The 14,942-nt window shown below is 40.8% G+C and overlaps 1 protein-coding gene and 1 long non-coding RNA gene across 3 annotated transcripts in view; one reads left to right on the top strand and one right to left on the bottom strand.

Moving 5' to 3' along the window:
* Positions 1-14,942, top strand: part of LAMA3 (laminin subunit alpha 3) — a 250,272-nt gene that overhangs the window by 209,161 nt on the left and 26,169 nt on the right. For both annotated transcript variants that reach the window (XM_025429300.3, XM_025429301.3), the window contains 7 exons: positions 2,146-2,316; positions 4,555-4,706; positions 4,863-5,025; positions 5,459-5,592; positions 6,407-6,551; positions 9,489-9,608; positions 9,978-10,111. In XM_025429300.3, coding sequence (XP_025285085.3) covers positions 2,146-2,316; positions 4,555-4,706; positions 4,863-5,025; positions 5,459-5,592; positions 6,407-6,551; positions 9,489-9,608; positions 9,978-10,111 — 1,019 coding nt within the window. The remainder of the gene's footprint in view (positions 1-2,145; positions 2,317-4,554; positions 4,707-4,862; positions 5,026-5,458; positions 5,593-6,406; positions 6,552-9,488; positions 9,609-9,977; positions 10,112-14,942) is intronic.
* LOC112647954 (uncharacterized) overlaps positions 11,369-14,942 on the bottom strand; it is a 39,092-nt gene continuing 35,518 nt past the window's right edge. Inside the window, exon 6 of the long non-coding RNA XR_003128592.3 lies at positions 11,369-11,505. This is a non-coding gene — a long non-coding RNA (uncharacterized LOC112647954). The remainder of the gene's footprint in view (positions 11,506-14,942) is intronic.

Below are 14,942 nucleotides of genomic sequence, written 5' to 3'. Positions count from 1 at the left end.
AAATGAAAAATATTATTTCTAGCTTTTGTCCTTCTGTGTTCATTCACTAATTTATCCAACAAAATTTGAAGTGTATAATAACACAGTGGTTAAGAGCTTGTTGACCAAACTAGACTGCGTTGGTTTAGATCCTAGTTCTGTCAGTTATGAGGTGGGAGACCTTGAGCCAGCCACTTCATCACTCTGTGCCTTACTTTGTTCATTTGGAGAGCAGGGTACATAATAAAGACAGACCCCATGAGATTTTTAGGATTAAAGTAGGTAATGTAAAATAGTTCCTGGATAATAGTACGATGTAAGTGGAAAATTATAAAATACAACTCAAAAAATAAGCCAGCACTTTTGAGCTGTTGTGTGGCACTCCCAAGATACAGGGGTTAGTAAACCAAAGTCCTGGACTCGGGTTGCTTACCAGCTGCTGCATGAGGCAGCTGGTAAGCAGACTACACTAAGAAACTAGATAAAGCTGTGTTATGCAGATCTTGATACTCCTTTCTACCTGGAGAGGCTCAGAATGGTACTAAAGGACATGCATAAGAATGTTCAATGTGACACAGCTTGTCACCACAAAAAATAATTGCAAAAAAGTCAAATGTCCGTCAATAGGAGATGGATAAAATTGTGATAAATTTATACAAAGACCATACCACAATAAATGTGAATGAGCTGGAGCCACCAGGTGTGTCAACACAGATAAACCTAAAAACAGAGTAAGGCCAAGAAAGCAGATTGTAGATGGATGTGTAAAGATATCATATCTATTAAAATATTTAAAACATGAGAAATAAGATTAATTATAGTCTATAGATAGAAGCATTTTAATAAAAATAATACAACATGCATGGACTCTGCATGGGAGTCTAAATCCAGGGTAGTGTGGCCTCTGAGAGAGGAACACGGACAAGGTGAGACATGCAAGGAGCTGCAATGGTACCACTAATGTTTAATTTCTTAAGAATGTAATGAATATGCAGGTATATTCTCCATTTTTTATGTATACATGAAATGATTTCTTAATTAAAAAAATTAAAAAGATAGAGTTTTCCAGGTGACAAAGGGCATGCCAGGAAAGACTCAGGATGTGGTTAGATAGACTAGAGAGCAGAGGGGAGTGAAAAAGAGACATGAAATGAGCCTGTAAAATGGGTGAGGGGTGCTCAGTCACAGGCACGTTGGAGAATGACAGCCCACGCCACCACTAAGTACTCTATTCCAACATAAGGCCTTGTATATACAAGGTTTCCCATAAATATTTCAATGCTTGATAGATAAAATATAGTTGATGTGTCATTCTAGGCTGCTATTCTTTAGATCATTAAGGAATATTTATTTTCTGTGTTTGAGTGCCATCTACCCAAGCTGGTCAACAGGCCAATACTAGTCAGAGAAATTATGTTACAGGCCTATTATATATAAATATAAAGTTGAAAGTATATGTCTAAAAACTTTTAATAATTTGAATTGCCTCAAAATTCAAGCATGGGATAGTAGGTGTGTACTCTGCATACCTTCTTTATTTCATTTTTCTAGTAATTTAATTTTTAATATATTTACAAAAGTACTGGTCTGGGGCAGATTAGAGAGGGGAAAAAATGGCTTCTTAAACTTGTCCACTGAGTTTAAGAAGCACTGTTTTAGAGAGCCCTGATGCATTCATTTTTAAGGACTGAATGCCTGTAATAAATGCAACTATAACATGTAATATATTAATGAGGAATGATTCCTTAAATAATTTATTTCAAAAATAATAGTATTTGATGAATTATAATCTACAACATGCCAGGCACCATTTTAAGTGCTTCCATACATGTTAGGTCATTCTATACAAAAACCTCCTAGGGTTGCAACTATGATTGTAATAATGATTATCGTTTCTGGCACAGAGAATTAGATGCACTTCTCAAAGACCTTTGGCTGGTAAACAGGAAGAACATGAATGCTTTATTACCCAGCTCCTGAAGCAGCTTCATGAGTTTATAACCCAGATCTAGGAGACATGCACATTCCTTTGCTCTTTATTGTAACAACTGGGAAATGCTGATACAGAGCTGAAAGGAGTCGTGGCACAGTCCCAGGCTGCCCTTCCGAGCACACCCCCTCTCCTCACAGAAGAATATTTAATGACCTAGATCTTTTCCCTCACAGGTTGCTGTCCCAATGAGGTTCAATGGTAAATCTGGAGTTGAAGTCCGGCTGCCGAATGACCTGGAAGATTTGAAAGGATACACATCTCTTTCTTTCTTTCTCCAAAGACCTGAATCAAGAGAAAGTGGGAGGACTGAGAATATGTTTGTGATGTACCTTGGAAATAAAGATGTAGGTATTGCTTCAACATTTCTCTTGTTTTTGAAACAATATGGTTTAGGGGATTTTGGGGGGGGGGGAATATTGGTTATATATTTGCTGCATGACCACCAGACTGGTCCCAAGAAACTGTAAACATTTATTATTTCACACTGTTTCTATGGTGCAATGTTCAAGAGTGACTTAGCCAGATGATTCTGACTCAGGGTCTCTCCTGAGGTGTCTGTCAAGATGTTGGCTGGGGCTGTAGTCATCTGAAGGCTTGACTGGGGCTGGAGACTTGCTTTCAGTTTGGCTTACTCACACGCCTTATAAGTTAGTGCTGGTTGTTGGTAGGAGGCATTTTTCATGCCATTCAATCCCCTCCATAGAACTGTTAAGTGTCCTCCTGGAATGCTGTGGACCAAAACAGTATGGTTTTTGAGTCACATGTCACGACTATGCTATAGCCCTATGCTATCACTGCCATTGGCACAGCAGGAAGAAATCCCACCAATATGTCAGCAGACTCTACCACCTCTGATGGCACAAGGGGCCACCCATCAATTGCAGATTATTATCTGTTAGTCTTATCTGATGGAGAGGCCTTGCCCAGTGGGCTCAGCAAATGACACGTGTATGCACACATGAGCACATAAATACTAGGGGTTAAAGATTGGCATCTGTCCCTGCACAACGAGGACAACAATACAAGGCTTCATGGAAATCAGCTGTGATTCTTCATCACAAAATCATGACCCTGTCCTCCTCCTCAGAATGCCCAGCTGTAGACCTTTTCTCAAGTCTGCAGGGGGGCACCATCTGTGGATGAGGACTGGAGTGAAATGAAACCTCTCCTGACTATTTAATAAGATATTCAATTGCCCCATCTCTTTCTAGTTCTAAAATCTTTAAACCACTATGTTACAGGAATTTTGAGCAGTTACTTCCCTTCCCTTCCCTTCCCTTCCCTTCCCTTCCCTTCCCTTCCCTTTCCTTTCCTTTCCTTTCCTTTCCTTTCCTTTCCTTTCCCTTCCTTTCCCTTCCTTTCCCTTCCTCCCTTCCCTTCCCTTTTCTTCCTTCCTTCCTTCCTTCTTTCTTTCTTTCTTTCTTTCTTTCTTTCTTTCTTTCTTTCTTCTTTCTTTCTTTCTTTCTTTCTTTCTTTCTTTCTTTCTTTCTTTCTTTCTTTTTTTCTTTTCTTTTCTTTTCTTTCTTTTTCTTCCGAGAGAGCAAGTGAGCAGGGGCTGGGGTACAGGGAGAGGAAGAGGGAATCTTAAGCAGACTCCATTCAGAACTTGATCTCACAACCCTGAGATCATGACCTGAGCTAAAACCAAAAGTCAGACACTCCATCTGAGCTACATAGGCACCTCTTGAACAGTTCATTTTAGCTTTTAGTCCCTCCTCTTAAAGTATATTTCTTCAACTTGTCAGAGGATATGGTAATCACTGGCTGGGTTAGGATACAGTGGCTGGAAAAAAAAGTCTGAAACCTGGTTCTAGAAAATTCTAGCCAATTAGGAAGTTGTTGGTTGTCATTAGTAAATGTGGTGTTTAGAGATTCCTAAAATTGACACTATTATTAATAACTCTCTAATGCTTTAAAATGTTGGTACTTTGTAGCTTTCTTGTGGCTTAACTTTTCTACTTTGTATTGTGACAAAATGCACATTACTTTATTCCTTCAACAAAATTATACCATCTACCTATAAGGCACAACACTGTATTTATGATAAACAAAAATTTGTTTCTTGAATGTAAATTGCATCTCATGAATATTTTACCACAATTGTAAAATTTCCTATGTACCTCCAGGTGCTCATATTCTAACAGAGAAGGATACATACATAGCTGACCATGATAACAGAGGGTTCTAGGTATTATAACAGAGGCATGCACAAAGTCTTAATCATTGTATGGTACAGGGCCATCATTGCATGGCTTATTTCCCTTATAGGACTAAAATCTAATGGAGACCTAAGTCTATATCTGGTTCACCTTTATGGCAAGTGCTTGGCAAATATTTGCAGGTTGAGTGAATGGGGGAGTGCATACATGAGTGCAGCGATCTAGGAGCAAAGACAGTTCAGACATTATTAATTAAGTGTTCTGTCTGTATTATTCTGTACAAGGAGTTAACTCATTTATTCTGTCTGCCCAAGGCATATTGCGTAAAACCTGTTAGTTACTTGAAATAGACTCTTTTGGGATGGGAAGTTGAGAGGAACAGTGTGCGTGCAAAGTATTCTGAGGTGGCCTTTATGTATCCAGATCTCCAGGGATTACATTGGCATGGCAGTTGTAGATGGCAGGCTCACATGTGTCTACAACCTGGGAGAACAGGAGTCTGAACTCCAAGTGGACCAGAGCGTGATCAAGAGCGAAACTCAGGAGGCGATTATGGACCGGGTGAAATTTCAGAGGTACAAGTCCCATTGACTGCTGCTGTTTATTAATCTGACCCACACTCACCAAACTCCCATTGTATGTACTGCTAAAACCCATTTTTAGTACCTTGGCTTTGACTTCTTCCATTTTTATATAATTTTTAAAAATAACCTTAATTTATTTTTAAACAGAATTTATCAGTTTGCAAGTCTAAATTACACCAAAAAAGCCACATCCAGTAAACCTGGATCATCCCAATTCCATGAAATGGATAGTGGAAACAGCCACACACTCCTCAATCTGGATCCTGAAAATACTGTATTTTATGTTGGAGGTTACCCATCTGACTTTACAGTAAGTGTAAATGTTATTTCACCCAGTGAATATATTTACCTTTTAATTTGGCGTAATGACCTCAGGTCTCTATTTCAATTATACACTATATATAAAATAGGTTGAACTATATATTCTTAAAGGATATCCAGTGATAAAAGTTAACAATTATTCAGTACTTCCTGTGCACGGTGATCTAGACTTAAGCATATAAATTTAAATAGGCATCAGTACCATTCCCTTTTTATGAATGAAGAAACTGAGATAGAGCAGTTTGATAATTTGTCCAAAGTCAGACAGCTGGTCAATAGCAAACCCAGGGCCTCCCGCTCCAGGGTCCACATTCTTAACCCCTATGCTATCATGACAGTTACAAGTGATGGATTCATACTATTTCTTGCCTGACCTGATCATTGTCCTTTGTTGAATTAGATTTTTTGTTTCATTCTTTCAGCTTCCTGCTAGACTGAGGTTCCCTCCGTACAAAGGTTGTATTGAATTAGATGACCTCAATGAAAATGTTCTGAGCTTGTACAACTTCAAAAAAACTTTCAATCTCAACACAACTGAAGTAGAGCCTTGTAGAAGGTAAAAACAAAAATGAACAACAACAACCAGGAACGAATGTCTCTGTAACTGTGATTTTTAGTAACTTGCAGTTATATTACATATAATAAATAAAGGTATGAGCCGATGAGATGCTTTTGGTGTCACTGGTAGCTTTGGGCCAGTAGATCTTAAATTATGACTGCATGCAATACTACTAGTCCATGCCTAAGATATCCTCATTTGTATAAAATATTAGATTGATAATTTCTCAATTTTTAAAAAAAAATCCTTTTAAAATTTTTGGTGCCTCCTATCACAAAATATTCAGTATTAGATGGTCCCTGATTCAGGCACAAAATTACATATTTACTGTAAGTTTCAAAAAAACATTTTAGTCCACGAAGTGCACCATGACTTTCTAGGTACTTTGGCACCTGGACCTATTTGAAAATTGCTCTCTTAAGCTCCTGACCTTCCCTATAGTTAAAAGGATTTGGACAGACTATTTATTACTCAGAAGAAAATTATATTTCCAGTTAATAGTTTTTTACATTTCAAGGTCTTCAGCTCCTAGGCTACATCTTCCTAAGTAGATCTTTCCAAAGGAAACACTTAACTATTATCTTTTTTTGAGCTACAGTTTGATTATCATGGAGCATAAGAACACATCCAAGAGAAATAGCTGGCTATGTTAACGTTCTAAAGACATTTCCTCTTCTTGAACAAAATCATGACAGCTACATTGCGTGGGTTTTGCTCTGTTTTTCAGAGAGCAGGATCTCGTATTAATAAGCACACTTGAGTGGTGGTCTTTTACTGCTGTGTTCTAACGTATGATCATTGATGTTGACAGGAGAAAGGAAGAGTCAGACAGAAATTATTTTGAAGGTACAGGCTACGCTCGAGTTCCGACTCAACTAAATGCTCCCAACCCAAACTTTGGACTGACGATTCAGACCACTGTGGATAGAGGACTGCTGTTCTTTGCAGAAAACCAGGTATTCTATAACAAACATCCAAATATACCAAATCTGTCCATTCAATTCAGCAACTTTGGGGTAACTGGGTTATTATAAACAACTAACTAGATCTGAAAAAGTGTGCCAGTGTTACCTGTATCTTTTCTCTCGGCCCAATTCTGCTTTCTTTGGCTATGGGAGTGTGTGTGTTTTAACAGGGCAAAGTAATTGGGAATTTGAGAACATGCCACCAAAACATGCCATCGTCGGTTTTATTCTCTGAAAACTAGTGTTTGTCTCATAATCTACTTATTCTGCCTGATGTCACATGACGACTTCCTAGGGATCTCTGAGAGTCAGACTGTTTGACCTCCTGCTGTTTGCATCTTGGACCGACTCTTGCCAGGCTGTGTGGAATTATGTCTTTATCAGCCTGATCCTTGGCTTTTCAAGACATGGAAGCCTCTCTGTTTTCAAGCAGCTGAGGTTTCCAGAGGCCATTCTTAAGTCTAGTTTGGAAAAATTCAAAGTGACTCTACAAGTGATGGTCAGTGCCATCTGCTGGGAGATGGGCCTGGAGTTGACTACTCCTAAGAATGGGGTCTTGTGGTCGCTCCACAGGTAGCATTTCTAGAGAAATGTGGATCAGCCCATGATATTTCTGTCTGAGAGGGAGGGATTGATACGGGACTTGGGATTTGACCAACCCCTTCTACCTGTAGAGTGGGGACATGGACCTGATCAGCTCTCCTCTCTGGGGCTGGTCTTGACCTTCCAGGAGATTCCAAGACTGAGCCAGTTCTGAGGGTTTTGGAAGGTCTTGACCTGCCTATAGAGTCCAGGGAGCTGAGAAGTCACCACAGCATCTTCAGGGCAAGGTGGCCATTTTCCAAAGTGATGGCTTCTTTGTACTACATTTTGAGTTCTTGGAGACTAAGAGCCAGAAATACTACTCATGTTAGAAAAAAATACATGGAACATCATTAATAACCAGATAAAATGATTTTGAGCACTGCCATCAAGCAGAGTGGCTCATGACTCAGTGAGCCAAGGTGACTGTTGTTTCTAAGTGTGATGAACCCCAACTAGCTACAAAGGATAAGATTTAGGATCCAGACAAGGACTGATGTTACTTTTAAGCAAGGACTTTGTCAGCAGATGTCGAAGAAAGGCCTTCTTGTCATCAGGGAACCATGGAAGAATAACCCTTTAAGCCTTACATTGGAAATTCCTCAGCGTATCTTTCTACTAAGGAAAGGGCTGGTTCAGGTCTGTGCCTTGCCCAGGGATAGGGAGGCAGTTACAATCAAGATTGACACAGTTGCTATCCTCAAGAACCTTATATTCTAGAGAGGAAGACAAATATTTAACAAAGCTATACTCATTGATTGGTTAATTGATTCATCACAATTGTCATAAGTGGTATAGAGGAAAACACTGGGGTGAATGAAGATGTATAAAAGACTTGATCAAGGTTGGGTAATCTGAGACCCTGAGGAAAGTAGAAGATAGGGCTCTGCAGAGAGAGGGACATAAAGAGGGCCCAGAGTTGGGAAGGACAGGGAGTGCCCAGGGACAGAATGGTGGCCTGTGTGTCTAGAGCATGGAGAGGCAGAGGGAGCATAGAGAAACCAAGCGGAAGGGGTGGTCAGAGCCTCACAACATGTGCTGGGGATTCACCGTCCCCTTCCTCCCATGACAACAAAGGAGGGTAATGTCATGTGCTTGCATTTTCCATGGAGCGCTGTGGCTGCAGAGTGGCAAATAGATTCAGGAAGGGACAGAGGGGACATGGGGAAGAGGGGACACTATTGCTGTGCAGTCTGACCAAAGAAGTGTGGCTGACACTAGGTGGCATGCAATGGGCAGAGAGTTGAGACATGGTGGAACGGACAAGTTTTGATTGGAAATGGGGGAGGAGGGGATCCTTGGGTGGCGCAGCGGTTTGGCGCCTGCCTTTGGCCCAGGGCGCGATCCTGGAGACCCGGGATCGAATCCCACATCGGGCTTCCGGTGCATGGAGCCTGCTTCTCCCTCTGCCTGTGTCTCTGCCTCTCTCTCTCTCTCTCTCTCTCTGTGTGACTATCATAAATAAATAAAAATAAATTTAAAAAAAATAATAATAAAAAAAAAAGGAAATGGGGGAGGAGGATTAAGAGTGACTCCTACTAGGTTTCTGGCTGGCTCGCAAGGTGATTGATTAGTGGTGAGAGAGAGAAAGGAGGAGAGCGAGCAGTTGGAAGGGCAGAGAGACAAGCTTGGCAGCTGGGAGGCACGTAGATCTCGAGTCCTGCTTGAGATATTCAAATCTGAGGTATCCATGAGTCACGTGTGCAGTAACAGTCAGGTAATCAGATGTCAGATCTGACCCTGAGGAGACAAGCCTAGGCTGGAGAGAATCATCTGGGCTTCATGGGCACACACCTACATTGGGGCTGCAGAAGTAACTGTGACTTTGAGGCAAAGAGAAGGTGGAAGAGAAGAAGAGGTCCTCTGCGGGCCTTGGAGGAACCCTCCACGTTCAGATGGAAGGAGGGGGGCTACACAGGGATGAGTCAGCAAATGAAACTGAGACAAGTCTGTGAGCAGATGGTGGCAAATGTCAGGGGTTTCACTGAGACCATACCTCTTTCTGAAAGGTAGCAATCATCTTTTCAAATGGTATTATTGACCTGTATCTTTTCCCTTTCCATTGTGCATGCTGGTTATGGATATCATGAAACAAAATCATGATAACAGCTGCATTTATTGCATCTTTCCTGTGTGCCAGCCACTGTGCACAATGTTGAACACAGCTTATGACATTTACCCATCATATCCATCCTGGCGTTGGATATTTCAGCACCGTTGTCCCTATTAACCGAGGAAGTAGCTACAGCTGAGAGCAGTTTGTAACTTGAGAGTAACTTGAGTTCCAGCACTCTGGGTCTTCTTCAGTGGAATCTTCTGGTAATCTACATTGTTTCCATGCTCTAGGATCGCTTCATATCTCTAAATATAGAAGATGGCAAGCTCCTGGTGCAATACAAACTGAATTCAGAGCCACCAAAAGAAAGAGAAATTGGACACATTGTCAATGATGGAAAAGACCACCGGGTACATCCTTTGAGTCTATTCACATGAATTGTTAAATGTCCTTTAAAATTAAGTTAATGCCCAGAACATTTTTCTATTACCAGACTAAGTCACAGTAATTAAAGGAGGAGGGACATATCCTTTCAAAATCTGAGTACCTGGGCATGAAATATGTATATGGCATATATAAAACATGATTAATTTCAAATGCGAGCATTTCTATTAAAATGTTTTAATATTATATTTTTATCCAAAAGCACCACTGCTCATAGTCTTCCTACCATGTATATCATCAATCTGAAGGAAATAAAACTATAATAGCCCTGACTCATGCTGAATAGGATTCTTTAATTTTGCATTGCTTACTGATTTATCTTTCATTTATTTTAGATACTGATCGTAATTGGAAAATTCCAAAACCGTATATCAATAGCTGTGAGTTCCCAAAATAGCCAAATTGATGGTGACATATTTGATTTCAGCACATATTATCTGGGAGGAATTCCGATCTCAATCAGGGAAAGGTAAGATGATCTAAAAAAACCAAAAATACAAACAAAACAAAACAAAACAAAACTGGAGCAGATTATGGTTGAGTGGTTTTGCTTGTGATTGCTATTGATAAGTCTACCTTTTTAAAATTCAACAACAAAACAAGTTTAACTTTTCAGTATTAATGTGTTAACCAACAGAGTCAAAGAGTTTGTAAACAGTGGATTATAGGACTGGCCACTGAAAGGAGAGTGAGGAAACTGTGGGTCACCCCAGAGAAACCATAAGAATATGATTTGTGTTGACAATGCTGCTGATAAAAATGGAGGCTGTGGCCCTGGAGTCCTTAACAATAGCATTGGAGAGTCCAGACAGTTCCATGGCCTGACAAGCAGCACTGGGCGCTGAAAGTTGGGGTTGCTGCCTTCAGGAAGTATCTCTAGAATGTAAGGCATGTCTGTGTCACCTGCCCCTGATGTGTTATCAATTATGGAACGGGTGCATAACTGCTTCTTGGATAATGAATACATGGATGACTTAAGTTATTTTGAAAGGAAGTGAAGCCTAATCTGAATGAGAAAAAAACCCCACCACTTTGAGAATGCACTTAAAAATAACTTTTACAAAACAAAAATATTTTACATTTACATGTGTTTGTATTCTCCAAAAGGCTTTTAAACAGCTGATGATAATGTGTGGCAAGATTTCCTGGAAGGGTTAGTACAGACTCATGACTGAGTTAAGAGCACTCCTACATTGTTTGATTATCATTATTTTTTTATACGAGATCTGAGGCTAGTGAACTCTTTTTCTAATTTATAAATGAGTTGGAAGGAATACTAGATATGATTTATAAGGTGTTGTGCACAGGTAGTCTGTCTTCAAGAAACCTTATATATTTGGACATCTGTCCATCTATAGTAAAGATGAACTAATATTTGTTTTAAAGTTCTTCTGGTTGCCCTCAAAGACAAAAATGCACATAAGAAAGCTCAGCACTTTAATATAGTTTGGGAGTGAATGTCTTAGACTCTTTGAATTAGAAAGGACCTTGCATGGGACGTAATTTCTGAACTTTATAGATGAAGAAATTGAGAACCAAAGAGGTGGTATTCATATTTAGTATCATCCATATCATATCAATTCAACCATGAATTGCTATTACTAATGAGCAATAATCTTGATTTTATTCAATTAAATGTGATAAAATAGATTAACTTAAGGAAGTCAGTACTACTGTACACATCTGAGGTTCCTGTTTATTTACTCATTACACAAATACTCACTGGGTGTCCAGTGACATCAGGCAGTGTGAGAGGTGTTGGGAACACAACAATGAACATAGCCGAAGGGAGATCACAGAGTGTGGCCCATGGAGAGAATTTAATCCAGTTGGGGCATTGGGAAGGTGGCTTCTAGCTTGGACCTGAAAGACAGCAGCAATCAACATATGTGAAACACCAAGAGCTGGGGAAAGTGTGACCTTTCAAGGAACTGGAGGACACTGGTGAAGCAGGCCAGGGATGCCATGTGGGACTGGTGTGGGAAGCAGCGGCCTGAACACAGAGGATCTTGAAAGACTCAGTAGGGCATCACTGGAAGGACACTACCAGAGAAAGGACATTATCAGATTTGACTGGTGCAGGGCAGAGGTTGGTGGAGCAGTTGGATGATGACATGATGAGCATGTCCACAGAGATAAGAGATGAGAGTGGCCTCAGGGGAATGGCAGTGCAGATAAGGCAAAGGGAACGGATTCTCAACATACCTAGGACAGTGAATGGGTAGTACTGAATGATGGCTTGTGTTTGGGGAGGAATGTAGAAAGTGGTCAAGGATGACGCTTGGGTTTTGCTCCAGCACTTGGGCATGTGAACAGCACCAGCAGAAGGGCAGGGGGATGGGTTCAGTCTGAGACAGGCTGAGTTCCCAGAGCCTGAGAGATAGGAGGTGGAGATGCTGGAAAGCCGTCGGACAAAAGGCCTGGACTTCTGCAGAGAAGTCTGGGCTAGAGAAAGAGTGAATGTAGCTCAGGTACAGGGGGAGTGGGCTCACCGAGACCACTGAGGAATTCTCGGAGGCAGCAAAGAAGCCACTGGCCCATGGTTTGCATTTGCATAGTGTGAGCAAAAGACCCCCAGATAGCGATGCAGGTACCAGTCAGTCAGGGTTTACTAGTAAAGGGTAGTGGATGAGAACCAAAAGAAGTCGTTCTAATTTTGGCTTAGCCACCAAAGAGCCATGTGATCTTGGGTTAAGTCAGCACTCAGCCTTTCTTTGCCTCATCATCCCTATCCATTAAAGAAATATATACATGGATCTAGTTATGCATATACAGATAGATATATAGACAGAATTTTCCTAGTAATCTGTCCTAGAGGCTTTCAAACAAGGGATTATTCCCTTTTATGGGCAAGTTTATACTTTGATTTTTTAAATTAAAATCACAAGAACATGGAAAATATAGGAGATAAAAGCCAGTCAAAAGATATCCCTGGCCTTTTACTCCCTTGCAAATAAAATGCCAAGCCATATTGATGTTTCTGGCCCTGCTTCATCCCTCTGGTGACATCTTTGATGGTCCAGAGAGTTCTAAAACTCCCTCTGATGTGAGTCACTGAAGGGTAGGGGTGGGGTGGGCAGAGAGGAGTCCTACTTATCACTCATAGCCAAGCTCCAAGGGGCAAGCAAGCAGTTTTTCTAAAGGAGGCAGGTGTTCTGACCCCAGCATTAGTAGGAGGTCCTTACAGACAGGAGGACATAAGCCTAATCTGGAACAAAGCAAACCAGCATAATCGCTAAACCAGCGCTGACCAAGAGATTTTGCAGATGCCCTGTTTTCTCCTCTTTCACTATAGTGTAACTTTTGGGAATGGAGGCCCAGATCTAAGAATGACTTTTTTAGGATTCCAGTCCAATCACAACCTGTTAATCCTATCTGCTTTCTGTGAGAAGAGAAAATCACCCCTGATAATGCCAGAGGCCCTCAAGCCACCAGGAAAAATCTTTCCTCAGGACCTACACCATTGTTGACCTACATCAGTGTAATAATAAACCATTAAAATGAAAATAATTCAAAAAGTAAAAATCAGTCAAGGATCTATTGGACATTTACTCAGTTTAGGACCACATTTGGGTCTTCTGGCTCTGAAATCTGCCTGCCGTGAGCTTGGACTGGTTAGGCCTTTGTGAATGGACCCCCGGTGTGCATATGTATCTCAGTGTGCAAACCCATCAGTATAGCAGCCTGCACTCCTACACCATCACATTCCTCTAGCAAGTGTGTTCAGTCTTTGTATGCTGGAGCAAATGTGGAAATCTAGGCCCTCACATGAGCCACAGTAACAAGAACACTGCCAAAGAAGAATGGAAATAAATCTTCCATCTTAACATCTTTGCTGTAGATAACAGTTCTTCTGTAGGAAAGAGTCCTAATTGTTCCAAGTGCTGTGGGTATACAAACTGTGTAAGTGTAAAGAACAAGGACTTTGAGTCACGCTAGTTTGTGTGACTCAGACTGCTCAGATGCCAGAGCTGCCACTTCCTTGCCACGTGACCTCAGACAAATTACTTAACCTCCCCACACCTCCCCATGCACATCTGGAACATGGTCAGAGTAGCTACCCATCTCTCAGGGCCATGTGAGGATTCAAAATGAGTAAAGGAGTTAGCACAGCGCCAGGCATGTGGTAAGAGCTCAGTAAATGTTAGAGAGGAAAATACACCCCTCAAAAGGTCATGGTGAGGCTAGAATAACTGTGCCTTACACAGAATAGTTGCTCCATATCTGCCAGCTGCCTTTTTCCCCCCTTCTGCTTTTCTGCTACCTTCTTCCTTCAACCTATACTATATGGAAAGGACATCAAGGAATGGTGATGGGTCTGAACCATGTGGAAACCCAAGAGAGAATGGATTTTAAAATAGTGTAAATAGACAAGCTCCAGGAATTAATACAAACTTTCCTTCTTTTATAAAAAGAAGCTCACCTTTATAAAATAATTAAGCTCAAGCTGCAATGAGCTTGAGGATCCAGTGAGGATTCATTTCTTCCTTTTCCTTCTAATGAAATTTAATTTTATGTATATTATATGTAGCTCAACTATTTATAATGATTTGAATAAAAATGAATGCAGATACCTTTCCATTTAGAAAGGTGAGCTGCCTTAGGGACTTATAAGGAAATCAGCTTTGTGTTTTTCTTCGCACATCATTTGTTTAAGAAACACAAATATTTGCCTAGACTCCAGCCAGTTCATCTGTGTTAATGTTTTATGTGAAGTCAGCTCCAGACAGATCCAAAAGTTAAATCAAAGCAGAAATGCCAAAAAAAAAAAAAAAAAAGGTGGGGGGCAGAATGCCAAGTTAGCTGCAAAGGCAGAGCTGCTGTAGAAAGAAATTGCTCTCATTATAATGACTACTCATAATGAGAGTTACTAACCCCCACCATCTCCCATGAAGTCCTAACTCTGTACCAGGCACTGTTTTGAGTATGTTACACATATTAACTCATTTAAATTCAGGACAACTCTATGAAACAAATTAACACATTCCCATGGTAGAAATGAGGAAACAGTCACAGAATAGTGGAGTCGTCACCAGCTCCAGTAGCAGAGACAGGGCTTGAACCCAGGCAGCCCGGGTGCAGGAGCCCTCAGGTCTGGGGCAGCACTGTCTTGCCTCTCAGAAACAACTCCTGAGCATTCACAACAGCAGACCAGGCACAGTGCCAAGTAATTCCTGTGCATTAACTTGTTTGACCCTCACAATGCTTTCCATCATTCCCGCCTGGCATTGAAAAAATGCCACGCCACATTTTTCATCACTGACTAGAACCAAGTTATAACCGTTTGTTTCTACTGAGTT

This window comes from Canis lupus, chromosome 7 (genome assembly GCF_003254725.2).
Source record: "Canis lupus dingo isolate Sandy chromosome 7, ASM325472v2, whole genome shotgun sequence".
NCBI lineage: Eukaryota > Metazoa > Chordata > Mammalia > Carnivora > Canidae > Canis > Canis lupus.
Note: the sequence above shows the minus strand (reverse complement) of the source record. Positions and strands in the feature narration are given on the sequence as shown.